The sequence below is a fragment of the Pygoscelis adeliae genome, unplaced genomic scaffold, assembly GCF_000699105.1.
Source record: "Pygoscelis adeliae isolate BGI_AS28 unplaced genomic scaffold, ASM69910v1 Scaffold456, whole genome shotgun sequence".
NCBI classification, from domain to species: domain Eukaryota; kingdom Metazoa; phylum Chordata; class Aves; order Sphenisciformes; family Spheniscidae; genus Pygoscelis; species Pygoscelis adeliae.
The window spans coordinates 161,527-176,867 of NW_008825007.1; the positions used below are offsets into that span (position 1 = coordinate 161,527).

Sequence of the window (15,341 nt, forward strand, 5' to 3'; positions counted from 1 at the left end):
AGCCCTGGAGCAGCCCTGTTCCCGGGCAGAGGGTCCCCAGCGCCGCTTCAAACCCCAGGCTGCAGGAGTGGGGAGCAATGAATTTAAGGGGACATCACTCTTCATTGGGTGGGGGACCCCGAACGCTGGAAACGCACCCTGAAATCCAGATGTCCAGGGCACGAATTTCAGGGAAAACGTTTTTAAAAGATTCAGTTGAAAAACAGACGCATTTCTTTTTCTTTTTTTTTTTTTTTTTTAAAAAAGTCTTAGGCCAGGGTGTCATCTTCTAGTGACCCCTTCCCCACCACCCCAAGTTTAGCCAGAAAAATGCTAGCCATTTCACCAAATCTGCCGGCCACATAGACATTCACACATTCATCATTGATTTAAAAATATATAATATATATAGCGCGCACACATACACAAATATATATTAGAAAAGAAAAAAATCCCTCTGAAAACTCAATCTATTAAAAAAAACAACAAAATCCACAGCCGGTGCGTTTATCCCGTGATCACGTACAGTAGAAGACAGAAACCCCTTTTGCTCCCGTAGCTCCTCGCAGAGTGCTCAGGCTGTGAGAGTGGGGAAACACATCAGGTTTTCACAGTGGATTTGTTAGCGGAGAAGGAACTGCTCCTCCCTCCTCCCACGCAGAAGGGCTTTAATTTATAGCAAGTTAGATTAAAACTAGGAAACATGTTACGAAGTCCATTACATATAGACATAAAATGTACAACTGTCGGCAGCCCCCGTGCGAGTCACTGGGGTTTCGATCTCGGTTGACACCTCGGCAGGCAGCTGGAGGGTTCGAAGGCAGTTTGGGACACGAGGGGTGCAAGTACGGCCTCCAAAACGAGCGGGTGTCACAGTGCGAGGTCTTACGCGAGCTCCAGGTTGGAAAGGAGAGGGAAATGGAGTCTTCTCCAGGAGCCAGGGAAGGCGGAGGCAGGGGCGGCGAAAGGCATCAGATGCCCGGAGGGGGGACGCGTCCTCCCAGCCCAGGGCTGGAGGGGAGAGAGGCAGCGCCCGGGGACCTGCTTGTCTCTCCCATCACCTTGTGCCCATGTGAGGAAGGGAGCACTGTGTGCTGGATGAAGTCCCGTGGGCAGGCGTGGGGAGAGCGTGGGTCGCAGCTTGCGTCAAGGTGAGCTCATCGAAAAATGCTTTCCCCCCCCCCACCCCTCCAAGGGAGTGGCACATCGATTGAGGGAGGGGGACACCCGGTCTGGTGCTGCCTCGAAGGGTCACTACGATGTCGAGCCAGGCATTAAAACAGCCTCTGGTGTGAACAGCGACATGCCCAGGGAGCCCCACAGCCCCCCAAAAAGCTGCGTAGGCTCCTGGGGGCAGAGAGCCAGGCACAAAGGGAAGGCGAGCGAGACCAGACTCCAGGGAAGGGGCTTTGGGCAGGCAGGGGAGAAGAGTGGGGCAAGCGCAGCAGCAGTTTTTCCTCTCTGCTTTTCCCAAGCAGCAAAGAAACACAAACCCCCTGCGCTGTGCACCAGGCTGCTGGGGAGGGGAGATGGCCTCTGGCACCCTCTGCCCTGGCCCCGCTCAGGCGCCACAGGCACAAGTCCTCTCCCGGGAGGGATACGCTGGCGTCAGCAGGGAACTCCCGAGCCTTCGGTTCTTTGTGGCTTAGTTGGAAAGGTGTTGGCTTCAAAAGGCTCATCCTGGGGGATTTCATTTACAGGGCAAAGAGAAAAGAGATTGTGAGGCCGGATGGGGCCAGAGATGCCCACGGGTTGGGGAAGTGCGATTTGTGCAAACCACCGTTAACTCGAGTCCTCATTCGCCCTTCTGTGGGGAAGCCGGGATGGAGGGGACTGCACGAAGCTGTGAGGTCTGAGTTAGGAGTCCTCCCCGAGGATCTCTGTCACGAAGGAGGCCATGTCAGTCTCTTTGGTGTCGTGCAAGGTAAAGAAAGGGTGTTCCTGCCAACAAGATCAAAGACAACATCAGCTGACACCCAAGGACAGACAAGCCCAAGAGCAGTCCCTGGGGCACGTCACGCAGCTGGCGAGGTGCTGGGGGAGAGGCAGACACCAACCTCCTCCCCAGGCTCCCACGGACACCATCCTTTAGCTTAAAGATTAACTAACGCTTTCAGGTTTGGCCTTTCTAGGTTCAACCCCAGCGGGACAGCCCACCTTGGCAGCTGTACTACCATCATTTGAGGTCTAAACTCGCCAAGAGCAGATAGAACAGAGGTAGAAAACACCTAGAAACCCTGACCTTAACACCCGTGAAATCAACACACCCATCCCGCTCCGTGCCTGGAAAATCACCCACATGCCCTGTTGTCCCATTTTCTAGGACCTGCTGGACCATGCATTTGACTTTTGAAACGCACTGCGCTAAAGACCAGCAGAAATGGCTTCGCACTTACCATAAGTTCTAAATAGTTCATTCGCTCAGCGGGGTTCTTCCTTAAGCTGGAAGACAAAAAATGGGAGAGAAAGGCTGTAGGTTGGTGGGTTTTTTTTTTTTTCTCCTGTATGTGGTCTATCACAAGGGATCTCCCCTTCCCAACCAACATGACGCCCTTCTCATGGGCAGCACCCATTCCTCTCCCTCCTTGGCCAGCAGGTTTGAACCACCAGCAAAACAGCCAGGCAGGCAACTGGGAAAGGCCAACTCATGGTGTTTTGCCACAAAAAAGCGCAAGCCAAGCAGCTCGCTGCAGTCTGCTCCGTACAGCCTCGCCTGTCCACACAGACCAGAACAAATGGGGAGGGGAGGAGATGGCTTCTCACCATCTATAGGGTGGGCGGATCACCTCAAGACTCGTTCGAGCCTTGCCTCGGTGGGCTCACCCCTGCCTGGCAGCTCCAAGCAGCACATAGGGAGCAGAGGGACACCCCGAGGGGAGCAGCTACTGTACTTAGCACCCACAAAACCACAAATCAGCTTTCACCCAGAGGCACCCAGATGCTACCAGGGGTTCGTTCTCATTTCATTGCCGCTTTGCAGGAACCACCAAAATTTCAGCAGCAATGACAGCAAAAGGAGAAGAGAAACCTCTGTGCCTTCCAACCAGCCTGGGTGAGTCAGGCTGGGAGGAAAACCAGTCTGGGCAGCGCTTCCTGCTGCAGCCGAGCACCAGCCGCCGTACGGTGAGGTGGGGAGAAACGGGCTCCAAAAGGACGACAAACCCAGCCCCACGCTTTGCTCCAACCCCCACAGACCAGAGCTCCTCTTCAGTCGGGCTGGGAGAAGCCAACAGTCCCTGCCGGAGACTCACCACTGTGCCGTAAAGTCCACAAACTCCTTGGAGAAGCGATCGGCGGGCAGCTGGGGCGAAGGCTCCTCCACCACTTGCTTGAGCTGTTGGAAGGGGGTCCCCCAGGACTCGTACGGGAAGCGAAGAATGGCCAGTTCGATCTGAGGATGGAGACAGGCTGACATGAGACACCAGGGCGAGCGCAACCCCACGCAGGCTGCCTACCTCAGCCTCTGCAGCCAGCTCGGATTCAAAATGAAAAAGCTCTTTCCTTACAAACTATTTTCAATTTGGGTCATACCACTTTGTATTAAAAAAAAAAAAAGACCCAGAGGCCAAAAATACTTCCTTTTGAGGCTCACTCAGCATATTAATGCATTTACAGGAAGCCACCAAAGATATGTAAAATGGGATTATTTAAAGAGATAATAACAGCACGCCATTTCTGCACCAGCTTCCAAAGTGCTTTGCTCTCCATAAGCCAGCCTCTGGGTTTCAGACTAGTACTGTATGAGCTAGACACAAAAAAAAAAATCCACGAACCCAAGAAAAACTAAGTGCTAGAACATCACTTAGGAAGATCTTTGCCAAACCACCTCCATTACCGGGTCCTTCCTACAAGTCACCTCTGCTCTGTCACCCACTCAAGCAGGAAAAAGCCCGTCACAGCTCTCGGGCAGTCGCCTCATGCCAAGGGTTGGCTCCCAACTCGAGACAGGCAGCAGAACCTCCAGACCTGCCTGGCAGGGCGGGACGGGACGGGACGGGACGGGAGGAATGAGAAACCTGAAAGGACGCAGGGCAGAGCCAGGGACCCCCGCCTGCCTCTGGCTCAGGCCTGGGGAAGCCCAGCTCCTGCTGCTGGAAAACTGAATGAAACCAACAGCCCGGAAAGGCCTGGATTAGCCCTGCAACTCAATGGCCCTCAAACCGGGCGGTCTGAAATCAATCAAACCCCTTCAGAAATTAAAAAAACAGGAAGCCAGCCCAGAAGGAAGACATTAGAGGGAATCAGACAGGTCGGGGCTCCGTTCAGCTGCAGGCTGGCAGGCTTTCAGCAAGGTCCCCTCTCCCATCCAGCTTTGGAAAGGTTGAGAGATTTCGTCATTCACGCAATCTCCCATCCCACAGCTTCCTGCATTTTGGGAGGAAAGCCGGAGCTGATTACATTTCCAGCCAGCCAGCCCAGCTCTGCTCTGCACTGGCATGGGGACACCAAGGAGAGGGGCTTGGGTTTGGCACTGTGGACAAAACTAGCTGGGGAAGAGGGAAGATTTGCCAAGAGGTCTGTGCAGCGCACACAAACGCAGGGATGCAGCATCCAAAACAAGTCACAGCTGACAGGGCACAGGAAAAATTCCTGAAAATAATCGACCCGCAGAGAGACAGTCTCCTGGAAAGCGAGAGACATGTTCCCAGGCAGCATCCCCTTCGAGCCAACAGCTGGGATTTCCTTTGTCCTCTGGCGCCGGAAGATTTCAGCTGCTTTCTGCAAGATCCGTTCCTTGCAGGAGGTAGATAAACCATCCTGAGCAGCCGATGGGATTTTGGAACTGAAAGTACTTCCCCTTCCTGTTGGCTGCTCTGAGCTACCCTTGAGGCAGGACTTGCTGCAAACCATGCACAGCACCCCTTGCTGCAGCAGGGCAGGCTAACTCACCCTGGTCCTCCTGCAAGGCTTTGCTAACACGGGAGGGGAGTGCATGAGGAAGGCTGTGACCCAGCTGCAGCAAACCCTGCTCCACTGACTACCTCTCCAGCCAGCGCACGGGGAACTGCAGAGCAGTTAAAAGCCAGACTCTTGGATGCCCGGCTAAGCCCACTGTCATCCAGATATTGCCCCCTGGGAGTCTGCCATCCACACCAACAGAGTTCAGAGCTAACTGGAGCTATTTGGAGCTGGCATTGTACGCGAGTAGCTCTGTGAAACCAAGCGGAGGGGTACAAGGGAACCACGTGGGGATAACAGGCCTTTATGTATCCCCCAGGATCCAGCAGGAACATGCAAGAAAGGAGAGGAGGGAAGAGAAGGGGCAGAAGATGGATTATCTCCTGGCAAGCTTGCCAGCTGACTTGGCAAGAGCGACGGCAATGCTGGCTGCATGCCCCGGCTCACAGCTACCTTGCCCCAGAGTGAGATACCCCTGCGTGCACAGGGCAGCAGCACCACCCTGTGCCCTGGGTAATTCATCTCATGCCCTGAGCTATCACACTCAGAATTTAGCCCCATTTGGTGGGCATCCACCCAGGGTTGAAGCCACCAGATACCACTGCTCACAGCAGGGTTAGAGCCCTGCCAGTACAGACCCCGTCCCAACCCCAGGGCTGCAGGGTGCCAGTCCAAGCCCTCAGTGTTACCATTGTGATCCCCAGACTCCAGACGTCCGACTTCACGTTGTAGCCCTTCTGGTTCAGTTCAGGGTTTATTCTTTCTGGCTGTAACAGCAAGACCGAAGATATTACAACTCTATCTCGTTTTCCCAGTGCAAAACCCACAGAGCAAATCTCTGGCTCAAAACCCAGGTTGGGTGGATTCCCCCGGCTCATGTCCCCATGGAGGCACAGTCTGAGGTTAAATCTAGCACTGATTGCTCCACACAATCCACATAAACTCTCCCCTCCAGCTCCTGAGTGACACTTGTACTATTCCTGCAACATGATCCCTGCCTCAGGAGCACAAGCTACCCACACAGATGCCACGGATGGCAAAGGGAAATTCATACTGACTTGAGAGGATGAAATTAAGTGATCCTGCCAAGAAAAGCCTCAGCATTTTCTAGCCAACAAGGAGCAGCCCTTCCAACCACCACAACCAGCGCAGCCCCCCTCCCACCCCCCACAACCAGCACCAGCCAGTCTTTTACCCTTCTGCAAATGGAAGGTGGCAGAGGAAGAATCTGCTGCGGGATTAACACACAGCAGGTCTTACAGGGAGGGTAATCCCATCCTTGGAGGACTCTGCTGAGTCAGGAAGCCCAGAGCACTCTGAAGTGGTTTCTATCTCAGGACAGAGGTGAGCCAAGACTGATTTCTAAGCAGCAGCCTCTTCGAGTAAAGGCTGAAGGCAGCTGAAGGCTGCCGGCTCCAGCCCGACAGGAGCACACTTACAGCCATGTATGGCTTGCAGCCGGCATCCATGGTCTTCGCAACCGAGTCCACCAAGTAGCCGCTGATCCCAAAATCGCACATTTTCACATGTCCTTCCTTGTTGATCAGCACATTGGAAGGTTTCACGTCTAAGAGAGAGAACATGAGAGGGCAGATTGGGCCTTTGCAGAGGTATCACAGAGCCTGAGACAAGATAGGAAACCCCCACCGACCTGGGAGGGGAGCAGGCAGGCCCTAACACAAGGGAAGGGAGACAAAACCCCACCAGTCTCATTTCAATAAAAGCTGTTCACAAGTAAAACTATAACCATGCCCCTCCAGGCAGAACACACCTCCTCTCTAACGAGGCAGGTCAAAAGGTTGAAATAAAGTGTTGAAGAGTTAATGCCCAGCTCCTTCGGAGAGATTTATGTGCCCAACACAGCCTTAAAAGCTCAACTCTACCAAGTTCTCAGGGCAGCTTGTCTCATGCCCATCATGATCTGTCCACAACTACACAAGGAACTATACCAGGATGAAGAACAGGACCTGAGTGAGTGTTACAACTCCCATCTGTGATTTGCAAGGTCTCCTTCAGCCCTCACCTTGCTAGAACTACCCAGCCAGGAAGGCTAGGGGATTTTGTCCCCAAGAGCTGCCTTCGATGTATCTCTGTACTCAAAGAGAGCTAGGGATGCCCATAAAAATACAGGTAGTGAGGAATTCAGTTATTATATTCAACCCTTCAGCTGGAAAGGAGGATGAGAACAACATCATGCAAGCAGATGCATGAAGGATACTTCTCAGGAATAGGCCTTGGGCATCTAGATCTGTCCACAATGGTCCCAAGTACCATTAGACCCCACCGTAGGCATCCCAGAGGCACACACCACACATCTCCTCGGAAGGAGTCCTCACATAACTTATTTCAAGGCTAGATCTCCAGCCACATCACGCTAACCCCGCTCAGCACCTACCTCTATGGATTACAGACAGTTTACTGTGCAGATGCTCCAGAGCTCGTACAATCTGGGAACAAACACAGCGAAAGAGTACCTGTTAATCACACACAGCACCAGCCTTCCACTGCAAACACACCACCCATTTCCACACGCTGTGGGCTCGAACAGAGACCTCCAATGGGCTCAGGGGATGCACAAAACCATGTAAAAACCCAAGAGGCACTCACAGACACGGCCATTTTCCCCAGAATGTCTTCAGGGATGGTTTTCTTCTTCTCCAGCACTTTCTTGTAGAATTTATCTAGGGAGGTGTCCATTAGCTCCATGCAGATCCACACATCGCCCTGTGGACAGAGAAAAAGCAGTTGAGAGGGAATTCCCTGGAAATCCCCGGGAGCTGAAGGGAGAGGTGGGGACGAATGGGCAAACAGACACTGCTCCTTCCACACAGGGCAAGCCAAGGTCCCTGCCGCGCAGCCATTGTTGGCCACACCACCAGCACACAGGCTCCACACTGGATAGCGATGGGCACAGATGTCCTGGTACCACCAAAACTACCTGCGATGGCTCCCTTAGAGGGTCTACCCCAAAGCCGGTCTGGGCCATGGACAACGTGCTTGGGCACCTGCCATGCAAGTGAGGAATGGAACCTGCTCAACACTGTCTGATGGAGACAAGCCTTTGACTTTAAGTCATGGCAGCATCTCAAACACCCCAGATGGGCTGAAGAAAGCAGAGGTGGTTTGGGACAGTTTAGCGCCTTCAGCGCAATCGCAGGGGCCCGTGCCGTGCAGGGGCCGTGCAGCCCACCAGCCATCCACCAGCTCAGTACCTCGCGGAAGAGGGCTCCATAGAAGGTAACAGTGTAGAAGCAGTCAACTGTCCTCATGGAGATATCCAAGTCCATCAATAACCTCTTCTGCTCCTGAGTGTTCACAGTCGCTCGAATCCTCTGAGACAAATATGAAAGAAGAGGGGTTTGATGTAGGTGGGATAACACCAATATCCCTCAGGCTGATTCAGAGGGCCTGCGGTTCTGAGGCCAGAGCAAGTGTTTTGGGCTTATTTTGCATGCAGTAGCACCCCGGGAGATGCCCAGATTCCCTCTTCCAGACAGCACCTTAATGAATGACAAACCTTTGGCGAGCTCTTCAGCGGATGCAGGATCAGGCCAACAGCCTGGACAGGCACTCTGACATCCAAACCTTGCACTATCTAACTGCAGGCACCAAGCCTGGCTTTCAGAGCCTGCTGATCAACCCCACAGTGTCCAGCTGGTATCAGCCAGACCCTCCAACAGCCAAGCCACACTGGGGATACGAGGCTGCCAAACCGAGAACAAGCCTGTCCCCATTTTGCTGCGACCAGTGGAGTTCAGCAGAGTCTCTCTGCTCCCTTGGAGCTGCACGTCCCAACCTCCATCTCCCTCAGCAAGCAGCTGTCCTCACCTTCACAGCCATGATGGTGCCGCTCTGCGCGTGCTGGACTTTCTCCACCACGCCGTAGGCCCCACGGCCCAGCTCCGAAATTGCCACCAGGTCATCAGCTTCCACCTCGAAGTTCTTAAAGAAGAGAGACAAAAATCAGACATAGGCACGCGTATCACCAGGGACATCAGCAGAGGTCCAATGCTTGCAGCTTGTTCATGCAGAGCACTTCCAAATGATGGTACCTACAGGACTCCAACAGTTCCTATATGTATCAGGGGCACCACGCTTAGAGAAGATGAATATGTTTTTTGCTCTGTTGAACCAGAGCCCAAACCCTCTCACCCCGTACTCACCAGGGCTCATTTAATTCCCCCTCTGCAGCTAGAGATCAAGACTTTCATCCTTTAAGCCAGGGCACGCTGCCACTGGAAAGGACACCAAAGGTTGGTGCCTCTCTGCCTGCTTGGGATTACCCACACAAGGGTATTTCTGCGGTTGCTGAACTACTTGCAGGATTTTAACAGCGCCCGTGCCAACATGGGCAGCAGTCAGGAGCCTCTGCCACAGCTCCAAATCCCCGTGCGCAGCCAGGGATCCCCACCTCGCCCCACATCCCAAGAGATCATCCGTCACAAACACACCTACGTGTCTAATAACACCTCCGCCTGTGCAAAGCCTCTCTTAGATGGGATGGTGCATGCAGCAACCCAGCAACTCAATCCCTAATTATCAGGGAGTTCAAATGGCTTTCACCTGCTTTTGATACTTTCTCCCACCATCAAGAAGCAGCCAGCAAGGTAAAAATGTGAGTTAGCACCAATGAAGGAGCTCAGGCGAGTGCAACTACATAAGTCTCGCTTCAAGGTGGAAAAAACCCAGTGCTCAGACAAGTGAGTGCCCCACACAGCAGGGAGCCAGCGAGCTCCTGCACAACCCACAAACAAGTTTCCCTAAAGACGTGTTACCCTGTAATTGCCTGCTCTGCTGGGCAGGGCACAAACTGAGTGAGACATGGGCTATTTTTGGACTCTGCGTTCATCTCTCCTGAGAAGTCACAGGCCTTCTTTTAGCCAGGCTTTATCCAGCCTCCAGTTTTCCTCCGGTCTCAAGGAACAAAAATATAATACCAGGATGCCAAATTGCCCCAGTAGCCACAAAGGCAACGAGGGTGGGAAACATCCACAGCACAGCGCCGGATACCGTGCCTGCGAGCTACGCCCAGAGTGGGGAGGAAACAGCCTTTGGCATTAAGGAGCCAAGCTGGGAGATGTGGCTGGCTGGGCTCCTGGCCAGCAAGCTCCCCTCGGTGCTGGCCGCGGCACGGCCAGCAGCGACCAGGTCCGATGGACCTTTCCGCCAGCCCTGGCTCCATTTATTTGAGCCAGATGTGCCTGGCAGGCGGCTGAGGCAGGGAGCAAGAGAGGTCTGTGCTCGAGCTCAGCACTGAGCTATGCACTGCCCAGCACAGGAAGGTGCCGGCCCTTTCCTGGGCAGGACAGTGGATCCAGAAATGAGGACCACGGGGCTAATGGGGATGCATCCAACCCCCCACCCTGCCACCCCAGGCAGCTGGCAGAGGAACAGTGCAGGCTCACAGCTCCTGCAGGGACCTCCAGGAAGGATCTGGTGGTGCTTTTCGGGACACGTGTTCTGCACTTGTTCCAGGTTATTGTTTTGTGTTTTTTTTCCCTGGCATTTACCCTAAGGCTTCCCCAGAAGCTGGCGGTTCCCAGCACGCTCCAGGAACCAGCATTACCCTGCCCAGCAACAGAGGCGATGCACCAACAGAGCCGGTGCTCCCCTCCCCAGCATCGCTCACCCCGTGCCCTGGGGGGGTTGAGCCGGTAGCGGGGACGGAGGGCATCACCTGCACGGATCCGATGGACCCGAGGTCATCATCCACCCCGTGGCCCAAAGCTGGCTTTCTGCCCAAGCCCTCTTCCTCCATCCCACATTGCGTTACTCCAAAAATACCTGGACCAGACCCCTCCTGCAAACACCAGCGCAGGCAGAGCAGGGAAGGAAGCGAGTCCAGAGAGCTTTCCCCAAGCTACAGCACTCTCCCGTTTCACATGCCATGCCCAGGCTGTAAAGTGAGCATCTGTCCCCAAGCTATTAATACACACGACACAACGGCCAGAAAATGACACAGGCAGCAGGGTTGTCCCCTGGACCCAGCCAAAGCTTCCTCTCCTCTCCCATCTGTCCCCTAACCCTAACACCTTGCACCAAGGCTGAGGGGCCCAGATCTCATCAGCTGAGCCACCTCCCAGCCTGGAAGGTAAGCAGCTAGATATAGGGCTGATCCGATGTATGGTATTTTTAGCTCATTTGCAAACAGCCTTCTGCAGCCCAGGAGAGCCCGTAATAAGAGAATGAAATAAAAGAGAGACAGTGGCTATTTCTAGCAGTGTTTTTCACCAGGTCACTAGGAAAGGCTTTGGAGAGCCGGAGAGAAGCTTCGTGCCCAGCTTCTCCTGGGCCACGGGCAGTAACGCAGCCCTGTGGGTCAGCAGGACAGAGAGGACTTTGTTTGGGACAGCCAGGGAGCGCGGTGAGGCCACGCTGATTTAGGGTGGATGGGCTGGGTCCATGCATTCAGACCGAGGTGGCCAGTGGGGCTGTCAAGGGACCACCGTGATCTCCCACTACAGACAAAACCGCACACCCAGCCTTTGACACCCACCTGCCTTGCAGGGACTGCCCGCAGGCAGGAGAGACCAGCCACCGAGCACACGGGCTCAGAGACGAGCCATCCTGCAGGCATGGTGACGTGTTCAGCTCCCCAACAGTCACCGCTCTAAATACACACAGACACCCCATTGCTCCACAGGGCAAAGGTCCTGCTGTGGGATGTCTCGTCCCTGCAAAAATGCATGCCATGAAGCTGCATCAGGATGGCACTGTCCTTCTCATGGGGTGCTCTGAAATCTCAAGATCCGATTTAACAGGTTGTCAGGCATGATCCATAAAACTCCCCATACAAGGGGCAAACAAAATTGGAAGCAAGCAAAAAATAAAACCACATTGACACGTACTTTATCTCCGATGGTAATGAACGCTCTGGAGTCCAAGTTCCTTGGGGGCCTGCAAGAAGAGAGAGAGTCAGGAGAAAGCCCAGCTTCGTTAACCCTCTTAGCCAGAGCCAGGTTTCAAGATCCTTCAAGCACTTTCAGCCGTTGCTTTCCACTGTGTCTTATTGTCATGGGTTCAAACCAGCCCCCTCCAAACAGTCACAAATGCTTTAATTGTGCCAGTAACACCTCAGCCCACACCCACGAGGCACTTGCTGCACGCAGCCAGCGAGAACCCCAGAGAGTCAGCTAGGTGAAACATGCATCAAACCAACAGGCTACGAAACCATCCCTGCTTAAGAGCCTGAGGAACCGAGACCGACGGGATGAGACGTTTCTGTGGCACAGCAGCTCAGCTGTCATGTTTTGACAGGCAGGTGTTGTAACAGGACAGCCACGTAGCCCAAAACACCGAGGGAACAACAGGTAATTCCTCACCCGTGAGTCATTTGTGTACACTCGCAGGCCTGTTTCAGGCAGCGTGGCAGGCAGAGCAGGCAGCACTTCAGTGTCACACGTTGCACAACACTGTGCAGGCGAAAGTCTTCCTTTATGGCTTTTTTCCTCATCGCTGCTCACTTCCCATTATGGGCAGCACGGTACTTTTAGAGCCGACACGAGCGTTTAGTCCCTCGTGCCTCGCTTCTCTCCTCTCCCCATCCCCTGGGACCTTCTAAGAGTGGAGATTGCCCAACTGGTTTGGCCTCCCAATTCCCATCAGAGCAATACAGCAACCTCCGGCTTCAAGGAAGTACTTCAGGCTCACAGCAAAAGCCTTGCACTGCGCAAATATTTGCACTGCAGCTTGAAAAGCACAGAGAAAAGGAGTTGCGGATAACTCGCACCAGCTTTTACACGAGTGCTCTGGGCATGCAAGCGCCCTGCAAACTCCGGCGTGACACCTTCTCCAGGGGAAATTCAAACACCGATAGGAGCAGAGGCAGATGCACCCGTGGGAGAAGGAGGTGGCTGTTGCATGCAGGGTGCATGCTAGGCTGCACAGCATTAATGGGCAGTTCCCCTGGCTCCCCCTCTGGCAGATCTGCCCTATCTACCTGGGGTTTTCAGTAGCGATATTTCCCCTTTGGTGATTTCACTGCTCTCCTGGAGTTGGGAGGGTTTCTAGAAAGGGTTTCTGGAGCAAACAAGGCTCAGCAGTGGAGGCGCAGCCCAAGGTGTTTTGGAAGAGCACCACGGAAGAGGAATTTTAGCCGTCTGTTCTTTGTCAAACCAAGCGCCACTACCCTGACCACCCTGGGCTCTCCCCCACAGCATAACAAGCATCAGCCGCACAAAGCACACAGGGCAGAGAGAAATTCCAGTGCCCTGAGATACTGCTGGCCACTGGCCCCCGGCCCCAAGCAGCACAACAACGTAAGATGTCTGTGTCCTCCTCCCACCAAGGCGAGGAGCTGCAAACAGCTCAAACTAGCCCTGATGCACAGGTCAGGGGGAGGATGCCCTGCCGTGCGGAGCATCACCCAACCCTCTCCCCCCTGCTCCTGCCGTGGTCCAGCTGCCACCACCTCTTCTCTTCCCCTGCGCTAAAAACCTTCCCTTCTTCCCTCGGACAGATTTGCTCTCTCCACCGCGTCTTTGCCCTTTGGCACCGGCACAGCCATGGCAGAAAGACTGAAGAGTCTCCCAAGCCTTTGCCTTTCAGCCATTTCAAATCAAACAGGCACCTCCCAGAGAGACACACGTGGTGCATGTGTCTGCACGCACATGTGCATATGTGTGTAATTCCTTCTCATCACCCGCTAGCCAGAGCTTAAGATAGAAAAATTAACTATGCTGATTTTGTGAAGCCGTGGTGGGCCATTGCCCTTGAGGCGGCGCTGAACCCAGCTCCAGAGAACCGCTGGCTGGCTTTAAGCAGGAGAGACACTTACGTTGTGCTGGCAACGGGCTGTTTGATGGGGATACATGTTATCCTCAGTTCCCGTGTCTTCTTGCTTTTCACTGGAAGAGAAGATGCACACATGAGCAACTGGCATTTTTACTTTTCTTCCTTCAAGCATCCTCTTGCCTGCAGCCACCAGGTAGGGAAGGCAGGGCCTGGATCCCCTACACTGTGCAGCTACGGCAAGATAAGGAGGTCACAGTGCTCAGGACCATTTGCCCAAGGTTTCAGGCAAGAGCCAGAAGCACAAGTGGGTCTCTGACCCTGCTGTCAAGCACTTGCCTGCAGAAATAGCCAGCGGTACATTGACAGAGACCATTTTCCAAGCCTCACAGCCAAGCACTGCCTTGCAGTGCTCCTCATACACCCCAAAAGTGCTCTTTACCCTTCGTGGCCATTAACAGTCCCCTCTCTTTGGGGATTTTAATTGCCGATGTTCAGGAGATGGGTGAAAGCTGCGATTTCTGCTGGGCACTTACCCGGTTTGTGCGGCTCCAAGGATCCTTTGGAATCTGAAAGAGAGAAGGGAGACGCCAGCTCAGCCTTCATGCTCCAGACCCTCCGGGTACCAACCCTGTCCCCCCTCACGGTCCCACGCACGGCCCAAGGAGAGCCCTCCCGGCTGGGCTGCAGGCAGAGGGAGGCAGACGGGCTGTTGGAGCCCAGCCCAGCCAAGCCTGGCCCGATCCCCGTTTCTCCAGCCACAAGAGGTCCCCACGCCATTAGTGATGCACAGGGCTCCCGAAAACTCTCCCTGTCCGGCTCCTCCTTGCCCCACGGCCCTCCGGCCCCCACCCAGGCCTTCTCGGGAAGGGCCAGACCCGTTCTGCAGCGCGGGTCGGATCTGGCACGGAAGGCGACGGCCATCAGACCTCAAGCGAAACCAAGGAGTTAGTCCCAGCAGGAGAGGGGACACCCCACACGCAACGAGGGGAAACCAGGGCAAAACCAGACAGGAGCTGACTAAAAAAGCCAGTAGCGAACCGGCCACAAACGCAGGCTTGCAGAGGCTGAGACCCCACCAGACAATGCCCGACCGCACCAGGGGTGACTGGCGAGAGGATGCTCTCCTCCCTCTCCTCCCCAGCTCCCAACAGCACTGAGATAACATAACCTACTGCCGCAGAGGGAAACGGGGTTCAGGCAGGTCCAGGGCAGGCCGAGCACTTGCAGATGAAACTACAGGGACAAGAGATAACCAGCACGGGGGCAGCGGGCAGCAATGGGCAGAGGAGACCTGCGCAGGGCTGAGAATCAGCTCCCTGCGGTGCCGCCGACCCCAGGCTGCTCACCGAAGCCCCAGCCGTTCCTCCATCAGCAAACAGCTCACCCACCTACCCCAGCTCGCTGGGAAAATAAACAGGCCGCGGGGGGCTGGGATGGGGGCTGAAGTGATACAGCTGAGAGCGTCGAAGTCCTGATCCCCCCCAAGAGAGACAAGGGGGCAGCTGCGCTTTGCAGCTAAAGACAGTTCTGGCTGCACAGACGAAGCATTAAAGACGCATTAAAGAGCACAAACAGCAAGGTGTGCTCCAGGCACCGGGCTGGGAGCAGACAGCTCAGCATGGCCTTGGACAGCCCTTCAAAATGGCTCCTACCTGCCTGGCTCCCAGGAACAGGCATGTGGACAAAGTCCAGCACTGCGAAGGCTGCCGGGGAAGGGAGGGGGAAAGGCG

General features: G+C 54.6%; 1 protein-coding gene across 1 annotated transcript in view; it reads right to left on the reverse strand.

Moving 5' to 3' along the window:
• Positions 1–6: 6 nt before the first annotated feature.
• MAP2K3 (mitogen-activated protein kinase kinase 3) overlaps positions 7–15,341 on the reverse strand; it is a 19,619-nt gene continuing 4,284 nt past the window's right edge. The window contains exons 2-13 of the mRNA XM_009326190.1: positions 14,145–14,177; positions 13,655–13,724; positions 11,727–11,775; positions 8,707–8,820; positions 8,091–8,210; positions 7,486–7,602; positions 7,274–7,325; positions 6,318–6,445; positions 5,568–5,645; positions 3,231–3,370; positions 2,376–2,421; positions 7–1,920 (exon numbers count right to left, since the gene is read on the reverse strand). Of these exons, the coding sequence (XP_009324465.1) occupies positions 1,837–1,920; positions 2,376–2,421; positions 3,231–3,370; positions 5,568–5,645; positions 6,318–6,445; positions 7,274–7,325; positions 7,486–7,602; positions 8,091–8,210; positions 8,707–8,820; positions 11,727–11,775; positions 13,655–13,724; positions 14,145–14,177 (1,031 nt within the window). The 3' untranslated portion in view covers positions 7–1,836. The remainder of the gene's footprint in view (positions 1,921–2,375; positions 2,422–3,230; positions 3,371–5,567; positions 5,646–6,317; positions 6,446–7,273; positions 7,326–7,485; positions 7,603–8,090; positions 8,211–8,706; positions 8,821–11,726; positions 11,776–13,654; positions 13,725–14,144; positions 14,178–15,341) is intronic.